Here is a 21,656-nt window from a genome sequence, read left to right on the forward strand (position 1 = left end):
CTCTGTATGCACAGAGGGTAGAGATGAATCAGAATCAATTTTGCTTCCTGGGATAAAGGGGTTCTTTTGGAAAGAATGAGTTGATTTCACAGGAGTTTAGGAGAATGAGCATTGGCCTTATTCAAGCATATGAGATCCTGAGGGGAGCTGTTTATGTGAATGCTGAGATGATATTTCCGTGCAAGGGGAAACTGAGAACAGTGGTGGGGGCGGGGGGAATGGAGGTGGTGGTGGTGGGGAGGGTGGGAGAAACAGTTTCTGAAGATACAGAGATGAGAAGGAATTTCATTTCAAAGAAGGCTTTGAGTCTCCAGAATTCTCATCCCTTGAGAGTAGTGGACACTGAGCTATTGAATCTATTCAAAGCTAGGTTTGACAGATTTTTGATTGATGAGGAAATCTAAGATTTTGGGAGGAGGCAGGAAGTAGAGCTGAGGCAAAATCAGATCAGCCTCAATTTTATTGAATGGTAGAGCAGGTTCAATAGGCTGAATGGCCATCTCCCACACCTACTTCTTATATCCTTCATTGGAATAGTTAATGAACAGGTCATAGAGATGTACAGCATGGAAACAGATCTTTTGGTCCAACTTGTCAATCCTGACTAGGTGTCCCAAAATAATCTAGTCCCGTTTGCCAGCACTTGGCCCATATCCCTCTAAACCCTTCCGATTCATACATCCATCCAGATGCCTTTTAAATGTTATATTTATACCAGCCTCCACCACTTCCTCTGGCAGCTCATTCCATATACACACCACCCTTTGCATGAATAAGTTGCCTTTTAGGACCCTTTTATATCTTTCCCCGCTCACTCTAAATCAGTGCCCCCTTGTTCTGGACTCCCCCACCTGAGGGAAAATACCTTGTCTATTTCCCCTATCCATGCCCCTTATGATTTTATAAACCTTTGTGAGGTCACCCCTCAGCCTCTGACACTCGAGGGAAAACACCGCCAGCCTACTCAACCTCTCCCAATAGCTCAAGTCCTCCAACCCTGACAACATCCTTGTAAATCTTTTCTGAACCCTTTCAAGTTTCACAACATCCTTCTGATAGGAAGGAGACCAGAATTGCAGACAATATTGCAAAAGTGGCCTAACAAATGTCATGTACAGCTGCAGCATGACCTCCCAATGCCTACACTCAGTGCCTTTGCCAATAAAGATGAGGATATTAGATAAGGGTTAATAGAACATAGAACAGTACAGCACAAGAATGGATCCTTTGAAACACGATGTTATGCTGAACATAATGCCAAATTAATGCCTTCTGCCTGCCCTTGGTCCAGAGCCCTCCATTCCTTGTACATTCATGTGCTGATCTAGACTTCCCTTAAATGCCCCTATTGTATCTCCCTCCACCACCACCCTCTGGCAGCCAGACTCCCATCACACTCTGTGTAAAACGCGTGCCCCTCACATCTCCTTTCAATTTTCCCCCTCTCACCTTAAATGCATGCCCCCTAGTATTAGACATTCAGTTCTGGGCAGAATTTTTTTCCCATCAACCCTATCTATGTATCTGATAATTTTATAGACTTGTGTCAAGTCTCCCCTCAGCTTCCACCACTCCAGAAAAAACAACCCAAGTTTCTCTACATTTCCTTATAGCTCATACCCTCTAATCCAGACAGCATCTTTTCTGCACCCTCTCCAACCTCTACATCCTTCCAGTAAATGTGATGACCAGAACTGAATGTAATACTCCAAGTGTGGCCTAACCAAAGTCTTATAAAGCTGCAACATGACATCCTGACTCTTGTACTCAGTTCCCTGACCAACAAAGGCAAGCATGCCATACACCTTCTTTACTACCCTGTCTACTTCCATGGCCACGTTCAGGGAGCTATGGACTTGCACTCCAAGACCCCTTAGTACATCAATGTTGTTCAAAGTCCTGCCATTAACTGTTCACTTTACCTTAACATTTGATCTCCCAAAGCGTAGTACCTCATACTTGCCCAGATTAAACTCCATCTGCCATTTCTCTAGCCATATCTGCAACTGATCTATATCACCATGTAACCTTTGATAACCTTCTACACTCCATTGATCTTTGTAACATCTGCAAATTGATTAACCCACACATCTATATTTTCATCCAAGTCATTTATATATATCACAAACAGCAGAAATCCCAATACAGATCCCTGCAGAACTAGTGATGGACCTCCAGTCTGAAAAACACCCTTCTATCACTACCCTCTGCCTTCTATGGGCAAGCCAATTCTGAATCCAAATGGCCAAACCACTATGGATCCCATGCATCTTAATCTTCTGGATGAGCCTACCATGAGGATCTTGTCAAAAGTCTTACTAAAATCCAGGTAGACAACATCCACTGCTCTTCCCTTGTCAATCATCCTTGTCACTCCTCAAAAAATTTAATCAACTCATGACCTGTCCTGCACAAAGCCATGCTGACTGTCCCTAAGTAGGCCATGCTTTTCTAAATGCACATAAATCCTATCCCTAAGAATTCTCTCCAATAGCTTCCCAACCACCGATGTGAGACTCATTGGTCTATAGTTTCCTGGATTGTCCCTATTTCCCTTTCTGAGCAGAGGAACAATGTTCCTCACAATGTTACTCATCAATCCTCAGGGACCTCTCCAGTCACTAGCAAAGATACAAAGATCTTGTTCAAGGCCCCAGTAATCTCCTCTCTTGCCTCTCTCAATAACCTGGGATAGGTATCATCAGGCCGTAGTGATTTATCCACCTTAAAGCTCTCCAAGAGAGCACCGCCACTTCTTTCTTGATCTTAGAATGCCCTAGTATATTAGCATGCTCCACATAAATCTCTCTCTAGTCTGTATTCTTCTCCTGGATGAATACTGATGCAAAGTATTCATTTAGGATCTCACCCATAAGCACAAGTTCCCTCCTTTATTCTTGAGTGGTCCTACCATCTCCCTAATTATCCTCTTGTTTTCAATATATGCAGAGAATGCCTTGGGATTCACTTTAACTCTATTTACCAAGGTCACTTCATGGCCTCTCCTTGCTCTCCTAACTCCCTGCTTGAGTATTTCCTGCTTTCTTTATATTCCTCACAGGCCCTGTCTGATTTTAGCTTCCTCAACCTTACATATGTCGAGAGTGTGATCCTGGAAAAGCACAGCAGGTCAGGCAGCATTTGAGGAGCAGGAGAATTGATGTTTAAGGCATTAGCCCTTTATCAGGATCTCCAGCATCTGCAGTCCTCACTTTCTCTTAAACCTTACATATGCTTCTTTTTCCTTTTGACAAAACTCACAACCCTCCTTGTTATCCAGTGGTCCCTTCCCTTCCTTCCTCCTTGCTGGAACATGCTGGTACTGAACTCTAATCAGGTCTTTTAACATTTGGAATGTCAAATGTGAACCTGCCCAATAACAGCCCCTCCCAATTAAATCTCCCGAGCTCCTGCCTAATACTGCCATAATTTGCACTCCTTCCCTCAAAGTCCTGACTACTCCTTATTCATCGTTATTTCAAAACGTAAGGACTTGTGATCACTGTTTCCAAAATGTTCATCCACTGAAAGGCTCATTAGCCAATACAAGGTCCAGTATGAGCCCCTCCTCTTGTTGGATTATCCGATTATCTTTTCCCTCTCATATGTCTCTATGGGAGTAGAGTGTCAATTACTACTAACTGACACTCTACTCCCTACAATCTCATCTCCATTTCAATCTTCATTTTCATTTTCTCCCCCTCGGTCATATTGTCCTGCCCCTTCTGAAAACCTCTGTTCTTTGCCCAGATATCTTCTCTCCCCCATTTATCACTCACACCTTCCCCCGCCTCTTCATCCCTCCCTCATCTGCCCATTTCTGCACCCTTTGCCTGTTCTCTCCCCACCTATGTACCTCGCTGTCCTCTACCCATCTCACCCACTCCTCTCCTCTGCCCCCTCACCCACCCTTCTCCTCTGCTCCTCTCACCACTCCCTTAGCCCTTCTCAACCTGACAGCATCTCCACTCCATTCAGCCTATTTTTAGTTGAGTGAGTGCCCCTAATGGTGGTCTGACATGATCAGGAGTGCTGACTAATATGCCCACTCTCCTCCCCCACAGGATATGGTTGTTCACAATGTGGGATCAGGGTTGGCGACAGTGTTCCCAGACCTTGACGGCAAGATGATAACGGATACTTTCCTGCTGGCACGGCCTCTGGTCGAGTTCACCTGGAACATGGTAAGAACCACAACATCCAGCAGAGACAGGAACGGGAGTAGGCCATCTAGCCTGTTCTACCATTCAAGGAGATTATGGTTGATCTGTGGACTCACTTGGTATACCAGAATATCTTTCCTTAAATATTTAAGTCTCTCAGATTTAAAATTAGCATCTGATCGAGCATCCACAAATGTCTGTGGAGAGAGTTCCAAACATTGGCTGTACGCTGGCTGGCACTGCTGCCTCAAAATACCAGGGGCCTGGTTTGGATTCTAACCTCGGGTGACGGTCTATGTGGAGTTTACACGTTCTCCTCTGTGTGGATTTCCATTGTGTGCTCTGCTTTCTTCCCACAGTCCAAAGATGTGCAGGATTGGCTGAGCTAAATTGCCTTGAAGTTTGCAGGGAGATGCAGGCTAGGTGGATGAGTCATGGTAAATGCAGGGTTACGGGGATAGGGTGGGATGTTCTTCAGATGGTTTTGTGCAGAGTCAATGAGCTGAATGGCATCTCTTTGCATTGTAGGAATTCTATGATTGATCTACCACCCCATGTGGAGAAGTGTTTCCTTGATCCGGCCCTAGTTCTCAGACTATGCCTTCCAGTTTTAGACTCCCCAACCACTGAATACTTTCTTTATTTCCCCTGTCTTTCCCTGTTAATATCTTGAAGACTTCAATCAGATCAGCTCTTAATCCTCTAAATTTGAAAACAAATAGGCCTGATCTGTATAATCTCTTCTCAATGTAACCCCTGAAGTCCAGGAATCATTCTTGTAAACCTGTGTTGTACTCCCTCCAGGACCAAAACAATCCTGCCTAAAGTGTGGGATCCCACATCTGCTCACAATACTCCAGGCGTGGTCCTTGTGGGATTTTATCAAATGCCTTCTTGAAATCTATATGAATAACAACCATAGACATTCCCCTGTCCACTGCCTTAGTCACCTCTTCAAAAAAGCTCTGAGGTTTGTCAGGCATGACCTACCTGTCCATGCAAGCTCTACCTGATGAACTGGAAACTTTCAAAGTGTTCAGTTACCCCGATCTGAGTATAAACTCCAGGAGTTTCCCCACTGCAGATGTTACGCAAACTGCTTTATAATTTCCTCGTTTCCTCTTCCGCCATTCTTTAATGCAGAGTGGCATGTGTAAAATTCCAATCCAGAGGGATAACTCCTGTATCTCTGAATCCCTGAAAGATGATAGTTTGGGCATCTACAATGTGTTCCCTACTCCCTTTAACTTCCTGGTATGGAATTTTCAGATGGGAATTTGGCATTCTATTAATTTTCTTGTTATCAATGTTTCACTTACATTAATCTTCAGTCCCTGTGCTTGAAAGGATATTGGAGAGGGAGGAGGAGTATCCAGTTGGTGTGGCCCACATTGGGACTAACAACATAGGCAAGACTAGGATGGAGGACTTGTTTGGGGATTACGAAGCACTACAAACAAAACTAAGGAACAGGTCAGCAAGGGTCATAAGCTCTAGATTACTGCCCGAGCCGCATGCAAATTGGCTTAGGGATAAGAAAATTAGGGAAGTAAACACATGGCTAAGGGAGTGGTGTGGACAAAAGGGGTTCCATTTCATGGGGCATTGGCATCAGTTTTGGAACAGCGGGGATCTGTACCGATGGAACGGTCTCCATTTGAACTGATCTGGAACCAGTGTTCTAGCGAAAATGATAAATAAGATGGTGACTAGGACTTTCAACCAGTGAATTGTGGAAAAGGGGAAGGGAAAATGACAAGAAGTATGATGGTAAATAGAAAGGCATGCAACAGGTTAGTATGTATGCAGGAGGGTATAAGTTCCTGGCAGACTGTGAAAGAAGCAAACAGGTAGGATTACTCAGGGGATATTATTAGAGATGTTGGAAATCATGAGGATAAGAAAGGCATTTTACCTGAATGCTCGTGGCATTCATAACAAGTTAATGGTACAAATCATTGTGAATGAATATGATTTAGCATCCATCACAGAAACATGGTTACAGGATGGTTACGACTGGGAGTTAAATATCCAGGGGTACCAGACTATTTGGAAGGACAGACAGGAATGCAAGGGATGTGGAGTAGCTCTGATATTCAAGGATGACATCAGGATGGTGCTGAGAGATTATATAGGTTCTAAGGAGAATGAGGTTGAATCCATTTATGTGGAAATTAGAAATTCTAAAAGAGAAAACATCACTGATAGATGTAGTCTATAGGCCTCCAAAAAGTAACATCACATTGGGATGAGCAATAAACTAAGAAGTAATTAATGCCTGTAAAAATGGTACAGCAATTATCATGGAGGATTTTAATCTACATGTAGATTGGCGGTCAGGGTAGCTTTGAGGAGGAGTTGGATGAGTGTATCCATGATAGTTTTCTTGAACAGTCTGTAATGGAACCGATGAGGGAGCAAGCTATCCTAGATCGGACAGAAATAATTAATGACCTTGTATTAGGGATGCTCTTGGAAGGAGTGATCACAGTATGGTTGAATTCAGAATACAGAATGGAGAGTGTGAAGATAAAATCTAGTACCAGGGTCCTGTGCTTGTGTAAGAGGGACTATAATAGAATGAGGGAGGACTTGGAAACAACAAAATAGACTGGAAACAAAGATTTTATGGTGGGCCAGTTGATGAGCAGTGATGGGCTTTCAAAGCAATTTTTCAAGTGTTCAGCAAATATATATTCCAGGGAAAAGGAAGGGCTGTAAGAAAAGGGGTAATCTGCCACAGGTGTCTGAGAAAATAAGGGACGCTATCAAATTGAAAGAGAAGTCACAAAAAGAGCTATAAAGAGAAGTAAGAAAACATGAGAAAGTTCTTGTGCTCTTATGTTCTGATTCACTTAGGTCTTTGGTAAGCTACTCTCTTTTCTACTGTAAATACTAGGGTCAAGTAATTATTTGTCATGTCTACCATTTCTCTGCGGTATGTTCTCTCTACATAGAGCGACTCCTGTGCCTCTTGTGGAAGCAGCTGTCGGGTCTGGTTCTGCGCGGTCTGGGTCTGAAGTTGTTCCTTTGGCATATGTCGAGAACATTCTCCTTATGTTTGCATCAGGTTTGCAGAAGATGCACAAGTGCCTGAAGGTATATTCTGCTGTACCCTCTGCAAGATCAACTGGAGTAAAATGTTTGGAATGTCTGGTTGGTCTGTGGCAGATGGACATCCCCCCCACCCCCTGCTTGGAAAAGCTCCAATGCTTCACATGGAGTACCATGCACCTCTTCTACCGGGGAGGCCATCATCATCATCCTGCAAAGAAATCCTAGAATCTCTACAGTGTGGAAACAGGTCCAACAAGTCCACACCGACCCTCTGAGGAGTAACCCATCCAGACCCATTCCCTTACATTTCTTATGGCTAATGTACCTAGCCTGCACATTCCTGAACACTCTGGGCAATTTAGTATGACCAATTCACCTCACCTGTGCATCTTTGGACTGTGGGAGGAAACCCACACAGACATAGGGAGAATGTTCAAACTCCACACAGTCGGCTGAGACTGGAATCAAACCCGGGTCCCTAGTGCTGTGAGGCAGCAGTGTCAATCACTGAGCCGCAGTGCCACTCCACAGATCCTGGACAGCAAACTGTCAAGAATTGGATTGCTGCCAGCTTTGTCTTAGACGGCGTGTCAGTCATTAACTGGCTAATCACTGCCATCTCGTGGTATTGGCTGGTCACTTCGGTCCCTCTCCTGAGAACTCGTCACAAATATCCAGAGAAAGCGGAGTTTTTCTGGGATGAAAAGCAATGCTGGGGAGTTGCTCAGGTTTTGAGTCTCTCGCTTGAGGATAGTGATAAGCAGCTAGTGTGCCTCTGCAGCCAGGTATTGACTTCCTGCCTTGAAACCCTACAGCAGTACTTTTAGCTTGAGCATCTTCCAAGGTGGTGCATCCTGATGATATAATTCTTCCGTCAAGTGCGTGGCCTCAATTATGATATGCAGTTTCTGTTTAAGAGTGGTCCTGCCCTCAGAACCTCTTCCAGGAATTGCCTGTCATTTTACTTGGTCCTGATCAAAGCATGGGGCTTGGTCAGCTCATCCCAGAATGCTCTCCCTGCAGGAGTGATGGCTGCAGTAAGGGAGTCACTGCTCAGTAATAGGTTCCGCCATCAGCTGGCTGATGGCGAGGGCGACTCAGGACAGTGGGTTGGATGGTGGGGAAGTGGACTGGATGGCAGCTGGGTAAGAGGGCATCACTCAGTGTCCAGTTCCCAACCCAAGCCTTCCAGATCCTGATTGTCAAGGTAATTGAACCAATGTGTTTCATGAAATCATGATGGTTCAGGCATGCAATAGATTTCCAGACCCCTGTCCACATGGAACTTGACACTGGCCCCATATAACAGAGCAACCCCTGGGATGCAGTGCCCCATATTTGAGCCATCTTGGGGATATCCTCCCCACGCCCTTCAGAATAGCATTGAGGTGTTTCATGTACAGGCAACTGTAGTATGGTCCACTCCCTCACCATTACCCACTGCTCAGATTCACCTTGGAATAATGTTTTACCCTCTGGGGTCAGAAATTCCAGCAGAAGGCCCTCTAGAAAAGTGTACTTCCCTTTTCCATCAAGGATCTGGAGTGGAGGGTGCTGCACAGAGCTGCTCCATGCTAAATAAGTACACTGGCTGCTTGACCATGTGGGGTTTGTAGCTGGATGAAACTGCAACATGGCAGTTCCTCTAATTTTAATTACTCTTCAGCATCACACTCCTGATCTACAGGCACCCATGCGGAGAGGGGTGGACAAGTCAGACGGCCTTCTCCTGGGTCTGCTCCTGAGCCTGGAGAAAGTATCAACAAACATGTCCAGGAAGCATGCCATGGAGGGCCTCCTTATTCCAGACTGTCTGCTTCTCTTTCATGTTTATGTCCACACTTCTGTCCCTGGAGAGGGAGTGTACGTTAGTCAGTAGCAGCTTTATAGACTGGTGGGCATCACATTGATCCTGTTCCTGTGATGTACCGTCCTTTGGACCATCATATTGTGCCAAACATGATGACATTTCAACTCATCCCTTCTGCCTGTCCATGCTCCACATCCTCCATTCTTTGTTTATCCATGTGCTTATCTAAAAGCCCCTTAAATACCCCGATTGTATCTGCCTCCGTCACTATGTCTGGATCCTACCATTCCAAAAATATTTGCTCCTCACGTCTCTTTTGAAGTGCATGCCCCCAGAATTGGATATTTCAACTCTGGGAAAACGGTTCTGACTGTCAGCCCCATCTACGCATCTCATATTTGTATAAACTTGAAGTCATAGAGTCATAGATATATACAGCATGGAAACAGTCCAACTCGTCCAGGACGACCAGATATCCTAATCTAATCTAGTCCCATTTGCCAGACTTGGCCCATATCCCTCTGAACCCTTCCCATTCATGTACCCATCAGGTCTCTCCTCAGCCTCTGCCAATCCAGAGAAAAACCCTATTTTATTCAGCCTCTCCTTATAGTTCATATCTTCTAATCCAGGCACCTTCCTGATAAACCTCTTCTGCACTCTCTCCAAAGCCTCTAAATCCTTCCTGTCATGCAGTGACCAGAATTAAATGCAATACTCTGCAGTGTAGCTTAACGAAAGGTTTATGAAGCTGCAACATCACTTTCTGACTCCTGTACTCAATGCCCTGAGCAATAAAGGAACACATGCTGTATGCCTTCTTTACTCCCTATCTACTTATGGTAGCCGCCTCAAGGGACCTATGGACTCAGACCCTAAGATCCTTCTGTACGTCAGTGGGGTAACTTAAGGGTTCCAGCATTAATTGTATACTTTGCTTTAACATTTCATCTCCTAAAACGCAACACCTCACACTCCATCCACCATTTCTCTGCCTGTATCTGCAACTGATCTATATCTCGCTCTATCCTTTGACAACCTCTACAATATTCACAGTTCAACCAATCTGCAAACATATTAACCCACCCATCTACTTTTTCATCTAAGTTATTAATATAAATCACAAACAGAGGATCCAATACAAATTCCTGCGGAATACCACTAGTCATGGACCTCCAATCAGAAAAACACCCTTCCACCATTACCCTTCTAATGGGCAAGCTAATTTTGAATCCAAATGCCAAAGTCACTGGTGGATCCCATGCAACAAACAGTAAGTGCACCAATACTGATCCTTATGAACACCGGCCTCCAGCCACTCAAACAGCCTGCTACTACTACCCTTTGTGTTCTATTTACACAGCCAGTTTCTGATCCATCTCAGCTAGCTTTCCTCAGTTACATTACTTTAATCTTCTTGATCAGTCTCCCATATGGGACTTCTAATCCAGGAACCTTCCTGATAAACCTCTTCTGCACTCTCTCCAAATCCTCTACATCCTTCCTGTCATGCAGAGGAAGTCTCTCATGTGGGACTTCATTCAAAGCTTTGCTAAAATCCATATGAACCACATTAACTGAACTCTCCTCATCCACACACTTGATCACATTTTCAAAAAGTTTGAACAAACTTGTTAGGCATGACCTCCCTCTGATGAAGCTGATTAACTCATGCATTTCTAAGTGGATATTAATTCTCTCCTTCAAAGTTTCTCCAATAGTTTTCCTACCACTGACGTGAGTCTCTGTAATTTCCTAGTTCACCTCTCGCACCCTCCTTAAAAGTGGAACAACATTAGCCATCCTCCAGTGCTCTGGCACATCCCCGTGACCAGAGAGGAATTAAAAATGTTGTCAGAACCTCTGCAATTTCTTCCCTCACCTCCCACAGCAGCCTGGGATGCAATTCATCTGGGTTAGGAGATTTGTTTGTTTTTAAGCCTGATAGAGCCTCCAATGCCTCTCTATTTCCAATGTCAAGTTCCTCACAGTTCCTTTTCCTGAATTCCATACCAATGTTCTCCTTTTCCAGAGTGAAGGCAAAAGAGAAATATTCATTCAACTCCCCCCTAAAATCTTGAATGGTCACACACAAGTTGTCACCTTGGTCCCAATGCATCCTACTCTTTCCCTGGCTAACCTCTTCCCTTTAATGTATGCATAAAATATCTTAGGATTCTCTGTAATCCTGTTTGCAAGTCCTTTCTCATGCCCTCTTTTCCCTCTTCTAATTGCTTTCTTAAGTTCCAACCTGCACTTCCTGTTTTCCTGTCGGGCCACAGAGGAATTGCTCCCTTTGCACTTGCTAAAAGCCCTACTCTTCTTTGTCCAGCTGTGAATTGTTCTGGACATGCAGGGTTCTCTGAATCTATTGCTCCTAAGTTTTCCTTGAAAGGGTAGATGTTGGACCTGTACTCTCTCCTGAATGCCACCCCTCCCATTCGTCTGCTGTAGACCTAGTTGTAAGGAGCTGTTTGTGATCTAGATCCTGCTTTTTAAAAAAATCTACATTCCCCTAATCCAAAGCGGTCTTTTGTAGGTCATCTTTCTCCTTGTCTAGAATAAGTTTGAACCGTAGTAGGTTGTGGTCGCTATCACTGAAATGATCCCCCACTGCCACATTGAACACTTGTCTGGGTTCATTTCTCAGAACCAGATCCAGTGCTGCACTGTCCCTTGTTGGGTCTTCTATGTATTCATACAAAAAAATGCCCATGGATATATTTCAAGAAATCCAGCCCCTCTAAACCCTCAACACTGTGGCTATCCCAATGTATTTTAGAAATTCCTGATTATTACTCTAACACAGCTCTGTGAGCTGCCTACATATTTGCTCCTCTAATTCCCACTGACTGTTTGGCAGCCTACAACACATTCCTTAACATTCCAAAGTTCTACCCACTCATTTGAGGACCCTTCCAAGATATCATCTCTCCTTATTGCAGCAATTTACTCCTAAATAAATAAATACACTACCACTCTTTTTACACCCTCCTCTATCTCGCTGGAAGACCCTCTATCCCAGAATGTTGCATTGCTAATCCAGCCCTTCCCTCAACCATATTTCTGTGATGGCAACAATATCATACTTCCATATATCAATCCACACCATTAACTCATCTATCTATTACACTACGAGCATTAAAGTAAAGACCATCCAGCCTAGTCCTACTGTCTTGACACTCAAAATAGCTGATCTCAGTGTGACTTATTTCCTTTGGCATAGCAATGGAGGTCTCTGTTTCATCAACATTCTGCCCCCTCCCCATGCCAGACAAGTTTAAACTTCTCCCAACAGCATTAGCAAACCTACCTGCAAGGATATTGGTCCCAATATGGTACAGATCCAGGAATCTATGTACCAACTCTTGAACCACACATTCATCTGTCCTATTTCTAAACTCTACTATTTCCCCTCTATTCACTGTGATTGGGACTTTCTTGAGAAACTAATAAATTAGCAGAGCTTGGATTCTGGGTAATCCAAGATGGATGATGGGAAATATTTTTGGCTGTAACAGCTGCTCCTTTTTTTGAGGTATTTTAGGTGTTGGAGGTGACTTCCTCGAATTCCAAGAGCAGCAATTACTGTTTTATATGCTATTGCATTGTTTTGGAACTTCGGAGAAAGAAAAAGTCAAAACAACGGCACTTTTAATAGGGAGAAGAACAGACAAAGGCAGCACATGGTCAGGTCAGTGCAAGAAGGAAACCCACACTGCTAACTGACACAGTAGTGAACCTGTGCAGTTACTGTCTTTGCTGTTGAATTCATGTATCGCTGGATATTGGAGTGTGTCTGGGAAAATTAACAAACAACAAAATTCACAACTGATCCTGTTTGGGAGTGGTCACAGCATAGAAACAGCTAAGTGAATAGTTTAAGTGTGGCATTGGGGCCTTGCTGTAGTAAGTCTGCATTAGTGAGTAGAGTGGGTTCTTCATGATTATATGTTTTGTTGAGATATATCTCTTGATTAAACTTAAAAATATAAGCCATAAGTATTAAGTTATCCTGGAGCAGTGTCTTAGAGAGGAATAAAACACTATTTTCTGGGTCTGCAGATTGGAAGAAGCAAAAATGGCTCTTAGTAGAGTGACATGCTCTTCTTGTAGGATGTGGGTGTTTAGGGAGAATTTACGGCTTACTGAGGATTATATCAGCAATACATGTCATGGTTGCGAATCCTGTCAAATCGAATGGAACGATTGGAGTGACAGTTAGAGGCAATGAGGAATTTACAAAGGCAAGGGGGTATATGAATGGCTATTATAGGAAGGGTGAAAGGTTGCAGATACAGTCACACAGACTGTAACTGCAGGAAAGTTAAGAGAGTTAGGCAGACAGTGCAGGAGTCTTCTGTGGCTATCCCCATTTCAAACAAGCATGCTGTTTTGGAAAATGTAGGTGGTGATGGATTCTCAGGGAATGTAGGATGAACATCCATGTTTCTGGTATGGAGTCTGGCTCTAATACAATGAGGGATATATTGGGTTGCAAGACATCGATTGTGTCTAGTCTGAGGTAAAAGCAAATTACTGCGGATGCTGGAATCTGAAACCAAAAAAATCTCAGCAAGTCTTGCAGCATCTGTAAGGAGAGAAAAGAGCTGATGTTTCAAGTCTAACTGACCCTTTGTCAAAGCTGAGGCAATAGACAGAAGTGCCTGTGACCAGCAGTGAAAAATCAGAATGGTGTGTTGCTTCCCTGGTGCCACGATCAAGGATGTCTCAGAGAGGGTGCAGAAAGTTCTCAAAGGGGAGAGGGATCAACAGGAGGTTTTTGTACACATTGGAACCAATGACATAGGAAGGGAAAATATTGAGATTCTGAAGGGAGATTACAGAGAGTTAGGCAGGAATTTAAAAAGGAAGTCTTCAAGAGTAGCAATTACTTCCAGTGCTGTGAGCTAGTGAGCTAGTGAGGGTAGGAATAGGAGGATAGAGCAGATGAATGCATGGCTGAGGAGCTGGTGAATGCGAGAAGGATTCACATTTTTGGATCATTAGAATCTCTTCTGGGGTAGATGTCAGATTACACCAAATTGGAGGGGGTCCAATATACCGGCAGGGAAATTTGCTAGAGCTGCTCAGAAAGATTTAAACTAGAAAAGTGGCGGGGGGGGGGGGGGGGGACCCAGGGAGATAGTGAGGAAAGAGATCAATCAGAGACTGGTACAGTTGAGAAAAGAAATGAGTCAAACAGTCAGGGCAGGCAGGAACAAAGCAGAGAACAAAGTAGGATTGATAAATTAAACTGTGTTTATTTCAAAGCAAGAGGCAGGGAAGGCAGACGAACTCAGGGCATGGTTAGGAACATAGGACTGGGATATCGTAGCAATTATAGAGTCATGACTCAGGGATAGACAGGACTGGCAGCTTAATGTTCCAGGATACAAATGCTACAGGAAGGATAGAAAGGGGGGGGAAGAGAGGAGGGGGAATGGCATTTTTGATAAGGGATAGCATTACAGTTGAACTGAGGGAGAATATTCCTGGATATAGATCCAGGAAGTTATTTGGGTGGAACTGAGAAATAAGAAAGGGATGATCACCTTATTGGGATTGTATTATAGACCTCCTAATAGTCAGAGGAAAATTGAGAAACAAATTTGTAAGGAGTTCTCAATTATCTGTAAGAATAATAGGGTAGTTATGGGAGGGGATTTTAATTTTCCAAACATAGACTGGGACGGCTAAAGTGTTAAGGCTTTAGATGAAGAGGAATTTGTTAAGCATGTACAAGAAAATTTTCTGATTCAATATGTGGATATACCTACTCTTAGGAAATAAGGTAGAGCAGGTGACTGAGGTGTCAGTGGGGAAGCACTTTGGGACCAGCAACCATAATTCTATAGTTTTAAAATAGTGATGGAAAAGGATAGACAGACCTAAAAGTTGAAGTTCTAAATTGGAGGAAGGCCAATTTTAATGGTATTAAGCAAGAACTTTCAAAAGCTGACTGGGAGCAGGTATTCCCAGGTAAAGGGATGGCTAGAAAATGGGATGCCTTCAGAAATGAGATAACAAGAGTGCAGTGACAATATATTCTTGTTAGGGTGAAAGGAAAGGCTGGTAGGTATAAAGAATGCTAGATGATTAAAGCAATTGAGAGTTTGGTTAAGAAAAAGAAGGAAGCATATGTCAGTATAGACAAGATAGATCGAGTGAATCCTTAGAAGAGTAGAAAGGCAATAGGAATATACTTAAGAGGGAAATCAGGAGGGCAAAAAGGGGACATGAGATAAAGTTAAGGAGAATCCAAAGGGTTTTTACAAATACATTAAGGACAAAAGGGTAACTAGGGAGAGAATAGGGCCCCTCAAAGATCAGCAAGGCAGCCTTTTTGTGGAACCACAGAAAATGGGGGAGATACTAAGCGAGTATTTTGCATCAGTGTTTACTGTAGAAAAGGACATAGAAGATATAGAATGTAGGGAAGTAGATGGTGAAATCTTGAAAAATGTCCATATTGCAGAGGAGGAAGTGCTGGATGTCTTGATATGCATAATTTGGATAAGTCCCCAGGACCTGGTCAGGTGTACCCGAGGACTCTGTGAGAAGCTAGGGAAGTGATTGCTGGGCCTTTTGCTGAGATATTTATATCATCGATAGTCACAAGTGAGGTGCCGGAATACTGGAGGTTGGCCAGCAGGGTGCCACTGTTTAAGAAGGGTGGTAAGGACAAGCCAGGGAACTATAGACCAGTGAGCCTGACATCAGTGGTGGGCAATTTGTTGGAGGGAATCCTGAGTGACAGGATGTACATGTATTTGGAAAGGCAAGGACTGATTAAGGATAGTCAACATGGCTTTGTGCGTGGGAAATCTTGTCTCACAAATTTGATTGAGTTTTTTGAAGAAGTAACAAAGAGGATTGATGAGGGCAGAGCAGTAGACGTGATCTATAAGAACTTCGGTAAGGCATTCGGCAAGGTTCCCCATGGTAGACTGGTTAGCAAGGTTAGATCTCATGGAATACAGGGAGAACTAGCCATTGGCTACAGAACTGGCTGAAAGGTAGAAGACAGAGGGTGGTGGTGGTGGGTTGTTTTTCAGATCGGAGGCCTGTGACCAGTGGAGTGCCACAAGGATTGGTGCTGGGTCCACTACTTTTCATCATTTAGATAAATGATTTGGATGTGAGCAGAAAAGATATAGTTAGTTTGCAGAAGACACCAAAATTGGAGCTGTAATGGACAGTGAAGGAAGTTACCTCAGATTACAATGGGATCTTGATCAGATGGATCAAAGGGCTGAGGAGTGGCAAATGGAGTTTAATTTAGGTAAACGTGAGGTGCTGCATATTGGGAAAGCAAATATTATCAGGACTTATACACTTAATGGTAAGGTCCTAGGGAATGCAGGTTCATAGCTCCTTGAAAGTAGAGTTGCAGGTAGATAGGGTAGTTAAGAAGGCGTTTGGGATGCTTTCCTTTATTAGTCAGAGTATTGAGTACATGAGTTGGGAGGTTATATTGCAGCTGTACAGGACATTGGTTAGGCCACTGTTGGAATATTGCGTGTTGTGAAACTTGAAAGAGTTCAGAAAAGACTTACAAGGAAGTTGTCAGGGTTGGAGGATTTGAGCTATAGGGAGAGGTTGAATAGGTTGGGGCTGCTTTCCCTGCAGCATCGGAGGCTGAAGGGTGATCTTATAAAGGTTTATAAAATCATGACGGGCATGGATAAGATAAACAGACAGTCTTTTCCCTGGGGTGGGGGAGTCCAGAACTAGAGGGCATCGGTTTAGGGTGAGAGGGGAAAGATATAAAAAGACCTAAGGGGCAACTTTTTCACACAGAGGGTGGTATGTGTATGGAATGAGTTGCCAGAGGAAGTGGTGGAGGCTGTTACAATTACAGCATTTAATAGGCATCTGGATGAGTACATGAACAGGAAGAGTTTGTAGGGATATGGGCCAGAGTGCTGGCAGGTGGGATGAGATTCGGTTGGGATATCTGGTCAGTATGGACGAGTTGGACCGAAGGGTCTGTTTCCGCGCTGCACATCTCTATGACTCTCTATGATTTCCCTTTCATGAAGCCACGCTAACTCTGCTTGTTTAGGTTTTGATTTTCCTTCATAATTGATTCTAACATTTTTCCATGAATAAGTGCTAGGCTAATCACCTCATAGTCCCCCACTTTTGGCTTCCCTCTTTTCAATAGGGGTGTCACATTCCAATCCTTTGCTGATTCTCCAGAATCCAAGTATTTTTGAAAAATTACAACCAATGTATCCACTGTCACTGTCGCTACCTTTAGGATCTTAGGATGCAAGCCATCAGGGCCAATGGGCAGATCTGCCTTTAGCCCATTACTTTGCCTAATAGTACTTCTGCAGGGATGGTAATGGTTCTTAATGCCTCCCCTGTATTCTTTATTACTTTGAATGGAATGTTTAAAGTTTCACCCACTGCAGTGATGACGCAAAATCCTCTGCCATTTCCTCGTTTTTCATAACTGTTGTCCCAGATCCACAGTTTAAGGGTCTACATTCACTTTGACCTCTCCTTTTTATATACTTAAAGAAGCTCTTGTCAGTTTTTATATTCCTCATTGGTTTCCCCTTGTAATTTATTTTCTATTTTTGCCCTCCTTGCTGTATTCTGAATGTATTCCAATCTTCAGGGCCATCAGTTTTGCCTACTTATGCTTTTTCTTTCAACTTTCAACTTGGGCGGCACAGTGGTTAGCACTGCTGCCTCACAGCGCCTGAGACCCGGGTTCAATTCCCGACTCAGGCAACTGACTGTGTGGAGTTTGCACGTTCTCCCCGTGTCTGCGTGGGTTTCCTCTGGGTGCTCCAGTTTCCTCCCACAGTCCAAAGATGTGCGTGTCAGGTGAATTGGCCATGCTAAATTGCCCGTAGTGTTAGGTAAGGGGTAAATGTAGGGGTATGGGTGGGTCGGTGTGGACTTGTTGGGCCGAAGGGCCTGTTTCCACACTGTAAGTAATCTAATCTAATCTTAATACTCTCCTTAACTTCTTTTTAATTCATTTGTGGGACTTGGGCATTGCTGGCTGGCCAGCATTGATAGCCCATCCCTATTTGCTCTTGAGGAGGTGGTGGTGAGCTGCCTTCTTGAATCACTACAGTCCACTTGCTGTAGGGACCCACAATGCCAGTAGGGAGGGAATTCCAGGATTTTGACCCAATGACTGTGAAGGAATAGAGGTATGTTTCCAAGTTAATGTGGTGAGTGGCTTGGAGGGGAACTTGGAGGTGGTGGTGTTCCCAAGTACCTGCTGTCTCTGTCCTTCTAGGTGGTAGTGGTCGTGGGTTTGGAAGGTGCTGTCTAAGGATCATTGGTGAATTTCGGCAGTGCATCTTGTAGATAAAATACAATGCTGCTACTGAGCTCTGATGATGGAGGGATTGAGTGTTTGTAGTCGTGATGCTAACCAAGCGGGCAGTTTTGTCCTGGATGGTGTCAAGCCTTTTTAAGTGTTGTTGGAGCTGCATCCATCCAGTAAAATGGGAAGTATTCCATCACACTCCTGACTTGTGCCTTGTAGATGGTGGATAGACTTTGGGGTGTCAGGAGGTTAGTTACTTGCCGCAGTATCCTAGTCTCTGATCTGCTCTTGTAGCCACTGTATTTATGTGGTGAATCCAGTTGAGTTTCTGGTCAATGCTATCACCAAGGATGTTGACATTGGGGGATTCCATCATTGGTAATACCGTCGAATGTCAGGGGCTGGTGGTTAGAGTGTCTTTTATTGGTGATGTTCATTGTCTGGCAAATGTGTGGCACAAGTGTTATTTGCTACATGTTGGACCAAGCCTGGATATTGACGTCATGACAGAGGCAAGGTCACTTATGAAGCAGCTAAAGATTGTTGGGCCTAGCACACTACCCTGAAGGACTCCTGCAGAGATGTCCTGAAGCTGAGATGACTGACCCTCCACAACTGCAACCATCTTCCTTTGTGCCAGGTATGACTCTAACCAGCGGAGTGTTTGCCCCCTGATACCACTGATACTAGTTTTGCCAGGGCTCCTTGATTCCACACTCAGTCAAATGCAATCTTGATGTCAAGGGCCGTCAATCTCCCTCCCCTCTGGGATTCAGCTCTTCTGTCCATGTTTGAACCAAGGCTCTAATGAGGTCAGGAGCTGGGTGACCCTGGCGAAATGCAAACAGGGCATCACTGAGCAGGTTATTGCTGAGCAAGTGCTGTCTGATAACACTGTTGATGACCCCTTCCATCACTTTACTGATGATGGAGAGTAGACTGGTTGGGCGGTAATTGTCTGGGTTGGATTTGTCCTGCTTTTTTGTGTGCAGGACATTCCAGAGCAATTTTCCACATTGTCGGGTAGTTGTCAGTGTTGTAACTTCCACTGGAACACCTTGGCTAGGGGAGTGGCCAGTTCTGGAGCACACATGCTCAGTAATATCGCCAGAATGTTGTCAGGGCCCATTGCCTTTGCAGTATCCAGTGCCTCCAGCCATTTCTTGATATCACGTGGAGTGAATCGAATTGTCTGGAGACTGTATCTGTGATACAGGGGACCACTGGAGGAGCCTGAGACGGATCATCCACTCTGCACTTCCAACCGAAGATTGTTACGAATGCATCAGCCTTATCTTTTGCACTGATGTTCTGGGCTCCTCCATCATTAAGGATGGGGATATTTGTGGAGCGTCCTCCTCCAGTGAGTTGTTTAATCTTCACAACTGAATGTGGCAGGACTGCGGAGCTTAAATCTAATCCATTGGTTGTGGGATCGCTTAGCTCTATCACTTGCAGCTTATGCCATTTGGCTCACAAGTAACCCTGTTTGGTGGTTTCACCAGGTTGACATCCTCATCTTCAGGTATGCCTGATGCTGCTCCTAGCATGCCCACCTGCACTCTCCATTGAACCAGAGTTGATGCCCTGGCTTGATTGTAATGGTTGATTGGAGGATATGTCAGGCCGTGAGGTTACAGATTGTGCTGAAGTACAGTTCTGCTGCTGTTGATGGCCCACAGTGCCTCATGGATGCCCGTCTTGAGCTGCTAGATTGGTTTGAAGTCTGTCCCATTTAGCACGGTGATAATGCCACACAACACGAAGGAGATTATTCTCAATGTGAAGGCGGGATTTCAACTCCATAAGGAAAGTGTAATGGTTGCTTTTACCGATACTGACATGGACAGATACGTCTGCAGCTGGCAGAGAAGTAAGGATGTTTTTTTCCCTTTTGTTGGTTCCTTCACAACCTGCTGCAGACCCAGTCTAGCAGTTATCTTCTTTGGTTAGCCATGGTTGATTTATCTCTCAATCTTTCCTGCTTACTGGGGAATTTTTTTTTACTGAGAGTTATGTGTTATCTCTGAAAAGATAACTGCTTGCTTCCTGTCATTCCTGCTAATCTTTCTGCCCAATCAACTTGAGCTAAGTTTATCCTTAGATCATTGCTATTCCCTTTACTTAAATTAAACAGTTATTTATGACCAAAGTTTCTCACACTCAAACTGAATATTATATGCTGTCATGTTATGATCACTATTTCCAAAAGGATCTTTTAAGCAGATTCTTTATAAAAACCTTCCTCATTACCAGAGCCAGGATAGTCTTTTTGTCCCTGTTGGCTCTATGACGTATTGTTCTCGATTTCAAAAGAGAACAGGTACATATTTGGAAATGAAGAATTAAGAGGGTTATGGAGATAGGGCTGGAGAATGGGACCAATTGGGTAACTGTTTCAGGAGCTGGTATAGACATGAGTCAAATAGCCTCCTTCTATCAATTCTATGATTCTATTAAACTATGCACTATGAATTTGTTGTCTAGATTAGACTGGTGCTGGAAAAGCACAGCAGTTCAGGTAGCATCCGAGGAGCAGTAAAATCGACGTTTTGGGCAAAAGCCCTTCATCAGGAATACCACTATGAATTTGTTGTCGTAGCTACCCTTTCCAACTTGATTGGCCAAGAAAACAAGATTAGAAAGTCAATCATAATTATTGTTCTACTTTTTAAAGATACTCTGACTATTTACTGATCTATACCCTGTCCTACAGTGTGGAAACTGTTTGCTGGTTGATATACTACTACCAGTGTCTTCTTTCCTTGCTTTATTTACCTCACTCTGAATGATCTGTCAACCAATCCCAGGTCTCTCACAACTGTCCTCATTTCATATCTTACGATCAACGCTACCCTACCACCTTTTCCTTCCCCCATCCTTCCGAAAGACCAAATATCCCTCAATCTTAGTTCCCGTTTCCGATCTCCTCGTAACCATGCCTCCGCAACGGCTACAAGATCACATCCATTTACCTCAATATCAGTCTGTCCGTGATTCCAAATAATTCCATGCATTAAGATACAAGGCCATTAATCATGTCTTTTTTTCCCCACATTTAATCACCCTAATTTTCCTTTGTACTGTGATCCTATTTGCCTCACCCTTGGTAACCCTGTCTACCATTTTTGGGTTTTTCTGTTCTGTTTTATCGCCATCCTGGTTTCTCTTTCCCTTAATATCCTGCTAATATTCACATCCCCATGCCATTCTTGTTTGAATCTGCCAAACTACACTCATAAATATATGCCCTGGAACATCAATCCTGATCCTGTCTAGGGTAACCTGTCCAGTTCATACTGGCACCTTCCCCAGAACCAGTCTC

At 43.9% G+C, this 21,656-nt stretch overlaps 1 protein-coding gene across 1 annotated transcript in view; it reads left to right on the forward strand.

Moving 5' to 3' along the window:
* LOC132823549 (soluble guanylate cyclase 88E-like) overlaps positions 1–21,656 on the forward strand; it is a 187,781-nt gene that overhangs the window by 62,222 nt on the left and 103,903 nt on the right. The window contains exon 6 of the mRNA XM_060837493.1: positions 4,065–4,184. Within this exon, the coding sequence (XP_060693476.1) occupies positions 4,065–4,184 (120 nt within the window). The remainder of the gene's footprint in view (positions 1–4,064; positions 4,185–21,656) is intronic.

This window comes from Hemiscyllium ocellatum, chromosome 16, assembly GCF_020745735.1.
Source record: "Hemiscyllium ocellatum isolate sHemOce1 chromosome 16, sHemOce1.pat.X.cur, whole genome shotgun sequence".
NCBI lineage: Eukaryota > Metazoa > Chordata > Chondrichthyes > Orectolobiformes > Hemiscylliidae > Hemiscyllium > Hemiscyllium ocellatum.